The 11685-nt window shown below is 37.5% G+C and overlaps 1 protein-coding gene across 1 annotated transcript; it reads left to right on the top strand.

Annotated features, from left to right (window-relative positions):
- The first annotated feature begins 3155 nt into the window (after positions 1 to 3155).
- socs6b (suppressor of cytokine signaling 6b) lies at positions 3156 to 9239 on the top strand. Its single transcript, XM_079612053.1, has 2 exons — positions 3156 to 3545; positions 6381 to 9239. The coding sequence occupies exon 2, from the start codon at positions 6498 to 6500 to the stop codon at positions 8088 to 8090; it is 1593 nt and encodes a 530-aa protein (XP_079468179.1). The 5' UTR covers positions 3156 to 3545; positions 6381 to 6497; the 3' UTR covers positions 8091 to 9239.
- The last annotated feature ends 2446 nt before the right edge of the window (positions 9240 to 11685 follow it).

The raw sequence follows: 11685 nt of genomic DNA on the forward strand, positions 1-11685 counted from the left end.
CACCTCTCAAACTGGAGTCAAAGCTCTTTTCCTCCGATGTTAATGTCCTGTGCTAACGTGTGCCGCTTGAGCTGTAAAGGAGACTCGGGTCAGCTCTCTCCGCTGAAGAACGAAATAAAGCCTTATGTCGACAATCAGCCCTGATTTGCGATCCATCATTCACATCACTCCATCACACAGGGAAGACTTCTGCAGTGAATGAGAACAGGCTGTTGGGTGAGTCATCACACGTACCCTCACACTGGGCTCCATCGCCCCCAATCAAACTCATTGTCCTGCTGCTCACCAGCCCTCTGCGTGCACCTGCTAAAGGATGGCCCGTCATGACTGCTTAATGTGACCTTCGACCCTCGCGAGCATGTCAATCACTCTTGCTCATGTTTTCCATCTGGCCTCGCGGCCAATCGAGGCATGAAAACATGTCAGATGACATTGAGTCTGAGGCAGTTAATGCTATCAGGGGAAAGTAATGCGAGCTGTCGGGGCGGTATTTGTCACGTCACTGTTCAAAACTACTGGAGAGATTCGTTTGACATACAGACAACGTAACGTATAGCTCTAATTCTGAATGGCCAAACAGTGTTTGTTTACAAATTACATCACTTCATTTAATTAGTGAAAACTAAGCTTTATTGAGTGGATGATCAAAATACAGTTTTTGACATTTGTATTCAAACTAAATTTCAATTCAAACGAAATGACATTCATAATTCTGTACCAACAAGGCAGGGATTTATTGCATAAATGATAATACTAAATGATTTAAAACAATGTTTTAAGTAGAAGTCATTTTCTGTAAAATGCATTACAGTAAGAGCAGAACCCATTGCGATGTCTGTGAGAGAGGTGTTTGTTTAACCCTATCACTGAAGGTAATTATTTCTCGGCAGAGTATCTGTCTCCTTGTTGTAGCTTTCAGAACACCTGACCACAACAGCCCACAGCTCTGTCAGTTAAACAGGGCGGAAAAAACAACACAGAGAAAGAGTATGACATCAATTAGCCTGGCCTTGGCATGCATAGGCGCCCTCTTTAAAATATCACTGACACTAATTAGACCACACTTTAATCATCTAAAAGTCTGATGTGCAAAAGCACAGCAAACGTTTTTCTTTCTTTCTGTGAGCAGCAGTTAAAAAGACTGGTTTGCTTTTCCTGGGTCTCTTTAAAGAAGTATCAGCTTCATATATACAAATGATCAAAAATTACCTTAAGGTTTGATATAAATCTAAATCTGTTCCCAATAAAAGTAACCCTGATAATATCTATATTTTGTTGTTTAAAATTGTACAATAAACAAATAACAGCTCTCCAATTATGATCACAATAATGTCACAAAAGATGTCTCATTAAGTCTACTTTTTTTGTTAAATATGAAAAACACATACATTTAAATAATTAAAGAAATAATTAAATTCAGAATCAAAGCTATATTCAGATTAAGTCAATATTCATATGACTACAGAACCTTGTAAAATATGTTGGTAGTATTAGCCTAAATCACCATGAAATACAATTTGAGAATTATTTTTTACAGTTGCAGTGATCATTATAAATGATTCATCCGTAGGCTATCATTTTTTTTTAAATCGTATGCCCTCGTAATTTTTTTTTTAAAAAACGTTAACCTTCCCTCCCCTTTAAAACGGCATCTGTTCTCTTCATGACATAGCCTATGTCTCAGCGGAGGGTTGGACTAAATAGCCTATCCTCCATAACAGCAAACTGGCATTCAGATCTACGTCCATTTAGTTAGAAACGCTGAATTTCCTGTGATTTGAACAATTCCCGAAGAACTAAATCTAATCCTGCCCTTCATTTTTCTCATGCAGAAGCCATTTCACTCTTATATAGCCTATGGGCTATATAGCCTACGTCACAATAGGGAAGAAAGTTGCAATCACAACTTCTGTTTCATGCCGACTTTAAACAGCTGAAAAATAATTGAATCCCTGTAATGATGAAAGCATTTACCAGTTGCCTTCTTCCATAATCAAGACTAAACATTGTAGGGGACTATAGGGCTATTTGTCACACTTTATAGCCTACACCAGTGAAACATTTGGAATGTGTTTATTTTTGTTTATGCCTATGAAATCTTGAAATCTCAAATAGAGAAAAAAAATTAGGCCTCCACCATTATACATCCATGTTCCTAGCGTTATTCCCGCTCATTTGCAGGGTCCGCTTCACACATTTGATTTGGAAATACAACCACTGAGAGTGATGGGACACATTCACACTCACACACAATTTGGCATTATTGTTATCACCCAGGAAACAAGATACTGTTCATTTAAAAGGGCTATAGGCAGTATGTAAGATTTGTCATGTATTACTTGCTTTTTTGATTGGCAATGTGTGAACAGCTTATAAAGAAGCATACAAAATTAGACTTCCCCTAACTTCCTATAGTATAGGTTGTCTTAACTTATTTTTTGTGAAGGATTCAGGACATTTTTTATGGGAAAATCAAAAGGATGTGATGTTTACATGCGCTCCCAAGAAACTCTCTCCCATATGATAGGCCTACATGAACTGAATGCTTATACAATGTAAAGAAGTAAAGTGTTTTTTTTTTTTTTAGCTGAAACCATAAAATGCAAGTCAACGGCTACTGTCACTTTAAGAGTCAAATAAACATAGGCTACAGGCGCTCCTCTGCGTCCTGATGGCATATGAGGTCTTATGAAGCGAAACGATCGGACTGTGCTAAAAACTAAACATTATTTGCAACATTATTATTACGCTAGAACGTTGCTATGGTGTCAATCATCGCAGTTTCGGGAGTGAGTGTTCCACACACACATGGAACGATATATTAGGGGACTCACGTCACATTAAAATGCAGTTGTCGGTCACTCCTGAAACTGTACTACAGCCTACTCTAGATAATAGTAACAAGTAAATTGTCGTGATGTTGGAAACTAAAGGTTGTTATTTAAGAGCCTTTTCATATAGGTTCAAAAACAGTAAAACGATTATTCACCAAAAAAAGCAAACCGTAACGTTACACAATATGATTGTATTCGCCAACAGACACTGGAATTACAACAAATAAATGTGACAACATATAAACGTGATCAATGAGTTGGCATTTATATATATAATAAATTAAATAATATTATTTAAATAATATTGATGTGGTTTCTTGTGCTCACCAAGTAGACTCGTGTTCCGACGAGCATCAGAGATCTCCTCCCCTCTTTCACATTCGCTCCCATGATGCAACAGCAAACAAAGAGGGCAGAGGAAAGAGACATTACATGGAGAAACGGCAGCTAGCTAGAGAAAAGTTTCAAACGCCGAAAATAGGCACAATTCTAAAAGTCCACAGCGCAAGGTGTCACTTTATCGCAAAACGCGGTCATAAACTGCCCATTGTTAATCGTCTCTGTGAAAATTGAGTTCGTTTTTGCGCTGTTTTTGTAAATGCAGGTATCAGCTAGCCGTGAAGTAATAATGTCTCTTAATGTGATTTCATAACTCTCCGGACACTGATATGACCACTCCTCTTAGTTGACAGTGTATTCAAGGAACATCAGGTAATGTATAGTTAATATATGTGTGTAAATATTGATGGCTAGTGTTGTAGCATTAGATATAAGTGATGTTTATTATACAGGGCCTGTAAAGGTTAGCCTGAGTGCTAACTGCTCTTAAAGCGTTACCTCGCTCATATTTGTGAATTCAAGAAGTCTTTTATTTTGAACTTTGAAATGTATAACTTGTTAAAAGGGTGACAAATCTATATTATCATCTGATTAATCTTTTTTTTTTCACTTTACATACTAGATTTAATCCCTGTCAGACAGACATCAATCTGACATAAATACTTAACCTACTGTAAAATAATGTCAGTATTTTGTGAACGTCAGCCTTCCTTGATAATACATTTGCCTAGATTAAAATCGCTGTTTGGTGTGCAACATGGTTTTAGTTATAGCCTATTGAGTTAATCTGGTGAATCTCTACTGAATCTGTGCTCATCTATTGGACAAATAGCCCTTAAGTCAACATGAAGTTGACATGTCCTTCTGTGTTGTACTCTGTTGTGCAGTATTTAGATTAAATTCATAGTTATATGTGCAGCTTCTATTATAAAGAGACTGATAACCATGTTGCACTATTTTTATTTTATTTTTGCTATTGTTTCTGTTTCAGCTTCACCATTAACTCTACTTTATTACCGAGTCTACCAATTTAGACTATGAATAGGCTACCAGTTTACAGCAACATTCATAAGGGTAATTTCATGTCAAATCAACCAAAGTTTGGAAACTTCCCCTGCTCAATTTTTTTGATTTTGTTTATATTTTTTTCTGTAGAAAGCCAAACATAAATGTTGATGAACGCCAAAATATAAAATGTCACAGATATAGATTATAGACTGAATAATCCACTATTTTGTAGAGGCCTAGAGGGGGGTCAAAATTGCAATTTTCACCTGAGATTTGGAGCCAAATTACAGCGGGGTAAAAATTATTTTAGAAGTATGGCAGCATTATTATTATTATTATTTTTACACAGAGATTGCTGGGTCTATTAGTTAAATCTGTTGACTTTAGCAAGATTTGTTGCATTAGCCTATATGGCAACAGTGAAAGCTCAAAAATGGGGAAAAGCACTTTTCAATGTGTTTTTTGCCCCACGTTTGCATGACTGTAACTCAAGAATTATTAAAGATATCTTAATATCCTTTAAGATTTTGGTTTTTAACAAACGTTTCTTTTGGTATCTTCATTTTAAAGTCCCAGACATATTGAGATCTTAATGCAGCTCCATGAGTAAATTGGTCAATTGTGCACATTTTTCAGTCATCAAAAACCAAATGTTGGTCACTTTGCATACAGCTGATACTTTTTTTCTTTTAAAAAGAAATATCTGAACAACAGATAATATTGAAAATATACCTGTCTGAGTGCCATAAACACGTTTTTTCTCCAAAGTTTGTGTGCCTGTCACTCAAAGTATTAAAAATATCTCAATAAGATTTTAGATGCTGGTTATAAACAAAACAAAAATTCTGAAATCTTAATTTTCAAGGCTCTATGTATGGTTCAATCCCATAGATAAGGGGATCTCAATGCGGCTCAATGTTCCATTTGTTGATTTTTTCCCATTTTCATTGTCGAAAACCAAACGTGGTTCACTTTGCACTCAGCTGATACTTTTTGCATTTAATGGGGAATGTTGTAAATAATAAATAATGTTGAAACTAGAAATCTATCTTGTTTCCCTCCATCAAAACAATTGCATAAAACACGAGTGCTCTGGTGAAAATTGTCATTTTGACCCCCTCTACAAAATACAATATTTGGCTTTCTTCTTCATTTACGTATCTTTTTCACCAGATAAAATCAAAAATTTTGCTCAGGTCCTCTGGTTCACTTGACACGGAACGACCGATAAGTTAAAGTAATATATTTGATCTATTGTTTAGATAATTTATCAACTATTTAAATAAGTAATTTTATTTTGAAGTGCGAATACACTATTGTTCAGAAGTTTGGGGTTTGTAAGCTTTTGTAATGTCTCTTATTCTCACCAAGGCTGCATTTATTTGACCAAACTACAGTAAAAACAGTAACATTGTGAAATATTTAAAATATAATTTATTCATATGATAAATTTATAAATTTAAATATGCAAAACTGAATTTTCAGCAACCATTATTCCTCAGTCCTCAGTGTCACATCACATGATCCTTCAGAAATCTTTCTAATATGCTGATTTGGTGCTCAAGAAACATAAATTATATTTGTATTATAATTAGTGTTGAAAACAGTTCAATGCTGCTTAATATTTTTGTAGAAACCTTTGTAAAAAAATATATATATTGTAACAATGCAATTTTTACTGTCACTATATTAATTGAATGCATAGCCTACTTGCTGAAAAAAGTATTAGTTAAAAAAACTTACTCCAAACTTTTAAACAGTAGTGTAAATGTACCTAATTTACATAACTTGGACATAACCCAAAACAAAGATGAAAATGTGACCATTTAGACCAACCATTGATTGTAGTCTAATATTAATTAAATTATTACCTGTTTTTTAAATAAATAAAGCTTAATTATTACTTGAATTTATTAGACACTTGACAGAATATTTGTGCTTTTTTTGTCACAGTGTAGGACCTCTTAAGATGAGCTAATCTTGGCAAAAAGGTGTATAAAATGGTGAAAACCTTATACAATTGTTTTGATTATATAGTCTCATTGAGAAAGTAACTTGAGTTGCGATCATCTTTTTATCCTAAATATAATTAAGATTATTAATATTTTTTATCCTAAAAATAATTAAGATTATTCATATTAAGATTTCTCTGTGTTTTACTCTATATTAATGACTTTTTCAATCCTCTCTGTTTTGTAGGTATGGCAGTTGTGGGCCTTATGTGATCAGCTATGTGTAAGTGTTCACAATCATCTCCTTCATCCCAAGAACATCACGCGTAATCCCCCTCCAAATCATTAAGGGGGATCTTTCAGAATGAAGAAGATCAGTCTGAAAACAATAAGAAAGTCATTGAACATTAAAGGCAAAGAAGAGAACGAATATGCCGTATCGCAGCCGGACCTGGCAGCCAGTTTCTCTGCTGAAGACTCTCTGTTTGGAGGATGCTACAGCAAAGATTTCGTCAGCAGCGACCTGGATAACGAGGACGAAAAAAGATCCAAAGTCCGATCTAAGAGCGAGGGTCTCATGGGCACCTTGAAAAGAAGACTATCGGCGAAACAGAAACCAAAGGTCAAGAGTGGTTCTCCGTCTGTCTGCTCTATAGATGACGACACCTTCTCCTCCTCTTCGGCACCCATTACTCTAAGTGACATAAAATCCCAGCGTTCCTCCCGCTCCACATCAGTCCATAGTCATCATTACAGTCCCACCCCGTGGCCTCTCAGACCAGTGAACTCAGAGGAGATGTGCGTCAAAATGGATGTTAAGGCATTAATGAACTCCTCAGATCCAAGTCCGTCTTTCAACAGTGTGCGCCAAGACATCCTAAACCTCCAGAGAGAGTTTGAAGAATCTAGCAATTCGTTGAAAATCACCAGACGTGTGCCAGACCACCATTCTGGTGCTCAGAATGTTGATTTGCACCTTGAAATGGAAGAACATGTGCCTGTTGTCATTGGTATTGCAGCTCAGGATTATATTCAGTACACAATGCCTTTAGATGATGTACTCTATCCTGACGACGAAGGTTCGCCCTCTTTTTGCTTAGATGGCCCCACACCCATGGACGTTGTTCCGCAGTCAGAAGGATCTCTTCATGTAGATGAGGAGCCTATTGTCCAGGACCTCCTGTCACCAGACATCTTCATGGAGTCATCATCGGTGAACCAGCTCTTTTTAAACACTGCAAATGTCTTACTGCAGGGCTCCAGACTCGAAGCTCCACTTTCCCCCATGCTACCTCCATTGCCCGATAGTTATCTCCAGAGAAGCTTCTCTCGGTTTGGTGGTACTCACGCTCAGGTTGCAGAGAGAGTCATGCAACATCTCAACTTTGACCCCAACTCTGCTCCAGGGGTGCAGCGGGTCTATGATGCTGTGCAGAACAGCGGACCCATGGTGGTTACTAGTCTCACAGCTGAACTGAAGAAGCTAGCCAAGCAGGGTTGGTATTGGGGTCCCATCACCAGATGGGAGGCAGAAGAAAAGCTGATAAATCTTCCAGACGGTTCTTTTTTAGTCCGCGACAGCTCCGACGATCGATATCTCCTAAGCTTGAGCTTTCGCTCACAGGGTAAGACGCTCCACACGCGGATTGAGCACTCGAACGGCAGTTTCAGCTTCTATGAGCAGCCTGACATTGAAGGCCACGTGTCAATTGTGGATCTCATTGATAATTCGGTCAAGGATTCGGAGAACGGAGCGTTCTGCTACTCCAGATCCCGCTTACCGGGTTCCGCCACCTACCCTGTTAGACTGACCAATCCCGTTTCAAGGTTTATGCAAGTGCGTTCAATGCAGTACTTGTGCCGTTTTGTTATTCGCCAGTACACGCGGATAGATCTGATCCAGAAATTGCCTTTACCGAACAAAATGAAAGATTACCTGCAGGAAAAGCACTACTGAATGCAGTAAATCCTGACTTGGTTGCTACTTGCACTTTTTTGGATAACACACCGAAGCAGGTTTCGCAAACATTTCAAGAGTTTTGTTACCATTCAATTACACGTTTTGTTGAAAGAAAAGATGTTTGTCGGTCTGGTAGAGTAGAGATAATTCAGTGGTTTGTGAAGAAACGCAGTGCCAGAATGTTGTTACAGAGTGTTTGGAACTCGATGTCGGAGCATTTTTCGCATGTTCTCTTAGTACTGTAGCATGTGATTTTGTTACAGTCAAAGACGGTCCAGTATTTTTCTGCATATCCCACACTATGAAATATCAGCACACAACTCCGAGCTCCAGCTTATTGTAGGGCATTTAGAGATTCTTGCCAACAATGCACAGAGGTATAGATGCCTTAATAATGGCCGCATGTTTGTGAATGCATAGACTACATTCCTCATCGCCCCTTTTTTGAACACATAACTTTTGTTGTACTAGCCATTGTTGTGTCATGACCTTATTCAAAGGGAAAATGTACTATACAATATGCCAAATGATGTCCTCTCACCCTACATATGATCTTACCCTTCTGTGGAGTTACTCTAATAAGCTATATTAGCTGCTCATATTTGTCAGATCATATTGTCACACCTTTTTATTTTATTTTATTTTTTAGCATTTTTTAGCACATGTGATGCCAAGGTTGGGTGCCTCGCTGAAATTCGTCTTTGCTGTAGCTAATTGACTTTGGACTGTATGATTTGTTCTTTATAACAGTCATCTTTTAACAGGCATGCAGTTATGTTATAAACACATCTGGTCTTTTCCCCCTTGCATTGTTTAAGTGTTCATTAGAATAACTTATCATTGTTTGAAAACAGAAGGGTTTCCTGTCATGGACTATGTCAATGGTACAGTTTAAAATCATCTCTTTTTGGGAACATAATTTGCTTACTGATATGTTGTAACTTGAACTTGTTCTCCAGTTCAAAATAAAAGTTTTATATGGTTAATCTCTGTCAATTCCTTCTAATGTAAAACTACTTGATCTGTAATTAAATCTCGTTTATGGTTGTCGCTAAATTTGTTACATTTTTAAAATGTCTAATAATATTAAAGGGGTGGTAAAATGCCATTTCCACAAGATGTAAAATAAATCTCTGATGTCCCCAGAGTGTGTGTGAAGTTTTAGCTCAAAATACCTCACAGATATTTTTTATGTAGCATGTTAGTTGTCACTTTTTGAGGGTTAGCAAAAACGCACCGTTTTGTGTCTGGCCCTTTAAATGCAAATTAGTTGCTGCTCCCCACACAGAGGACGGGGTTTCAAGAGCTTGTGTGTGTTAGCAGCTCGACACACTAAAATGACAGAAACTGTTCTGCCTTTTATGTTTAAACGGAGTCAGACAAAGATGGAGAGACTCAAGAAGAAGTGACAACACATAGAATGCAACAGGAATTCTCTGAATGGTTAGTTGATGAGTTTATGTTGTGATGTGGCGTTAACTCTTCAATTAGCATATTCTGTTATGATAATCTATAAATCGCTCGTATAGGAACTTGTGAGATGCACACAGAGTGACTTTCTATTGCACGTGAAAAGACAGATGCTACAGTTTGAGCTGACTCACAAATGTACTCTTATACAACAACTTTTCCTCTTCTCAACATGGATTGTGTTCCTGGGGGTGGGGTTTATGTATATTTTAGGGTTTGTGATGTCACTAACCCGTGAGGAATGTCGTGTAGTAGTCCATACCAGCCGTTTGTTGTAGTCCTTAAAAAACTATTTATTTAAAAGCAAATATCTCCCTTTGCTTTGAACTTTGAGCATTGTAACTTTTCAGATGTTGTTTATGCTCAAACAGCAACATTACACACACTAACTAAAGTTAGAAAAGTGAAATCATAATCAACCACTCCTTTAATGTTAGTTACTAGGAACAAGTCGTTCTTTCTGATTTTCAGAAAACATGATGTCTTTGATTCATAGATTTGTATTGTTTAATTTATCATCATCCTGTGTGTGTGACATGAATGACTATCTTTTAGAAATTCAGTGATTAACATTTGGCTTATGGTGCACTAGAACAGAATTGAATGTGGTGGGTTTAGATTGATGGTCAGTTGTGCTCCATTGAGATGCTGCAGTGCTGTTATTTTACTGTTGTTTTTTTGTGAATTAATGGTCTTTTGTAAAAGTGGGCAGCGTGTGCGGCTTTAATATTGGTTGCCAAAGAGGCTTTGCACTGTTTTCTCCATCCAGCACATATGCACATTTTTAAGAAAAAAATTATAATAATACTTGAAATAGTGTACCTTTACATCAGGGATAGGCAACTTCGGTCCTGGAGGGACACTGTCCTGCAGAGTTTAGCTCCAACCCTAAACACACCTGAACAAGGCAATCAATGTTTTCAGGTTTACTAAATAGATACAGGCAGGTGAGTTGTTATCAGGGCTGAAGCTAAACTCTGCAGGACAGTGGCCCCCTCAGGACCCGAGTTGCCTATCCCTGCTTTACATTGTAAAGAAATGTATAGGATCCATCTTTATAATTCGTGACCCATAAATATAATTTTTATTTAGGCCTACAATAATAAATCTTAAGATATGGCATCAGTAACTTACTTTTTGCGCCATCAGTTGGGGGAATACACTCAAGCTCGGAGGATCTCCCCTTGGCTCATTTTCAGTCAGACTTGTGAACTGGTGACTCGCTCTGACCAGATCTCTGTATAGAAGATTTAATCAAAGTTATTAGGTGTGTTTGACTTAAAGTGGTGATGCGCAGACCGATCGGTGTATGACATCAAAGTACCATGTGAGCGATTCGAAAGCATGTGGAGCTTCTGCTCTCTAATCGCTCTTGCGGTACTTTGATGTCAGGAACAGATGCAAACGGTCCATTTCATGTATGAATCGTTCAGTATGATTTACGAATCATTTTAAGTTTCATTGAATCAGCTCGTTCACGAATCAGACTCTATTGGTCTGAGTGGTTGACGATTTCTTCCATGCAAGTATGACACGTTTTTTTTAATCAAATGTAGTGGAGTAAAAAGTACAATATGCTTTGGAATGTAGTGAAGTAAAAGCAAAAGTACAGATAGGCCTACTTGAAAAAATTTACTTAAGTAAGCCTACGGTAACGAAGTAAAATATGACCACCATTCATTTAATGAAGGCCAACATCTGCCTTGGTGGAGGGGATTGTTGCTCAGGGGGTGATATTTACATGCCCTGGACTGGAGAAAGCATAAGATCCTTAGTTACCCTGTAATATCTTCTGAACAAGAAAGACATGAATCATTCAATACTATCTTAACCAGCATCCTTGCATATTGCTTTAACCCAACCAACTGTCATCCATTGTCAGTAAGGATTCACTAATAAGAAATCTGCAGAAGTATTTTTATCTCATTTCATCATGTTGGCTATTATGTTGTCAATGCATGATTTGTCAATCCCCTACACCACTGTGACCCTATAGTAATCCATTCTGTTCAGGCTCTGGAGGACGCTTTATTACAGGTGGTGAAGGATTTCTGGCTCTGTTTATTACTCCCTCCCTTCTGTTTTAATTGGTTTCTTTGGAATTTCACATCAGACTCCTCTG

Source organism: Phoxinus phoxinus, assembly GCF_949152265.1.
Source record: "Phoxinus phoxinus genome assembly, chromosome: 5".
Classification (NCBI taxonomy): Eukaryota; Metazoa; Chordata; class Actinopteri; order Cypriniformes; family Leuciscidae; genus Phoxinus; species Phoxinus phoxinus.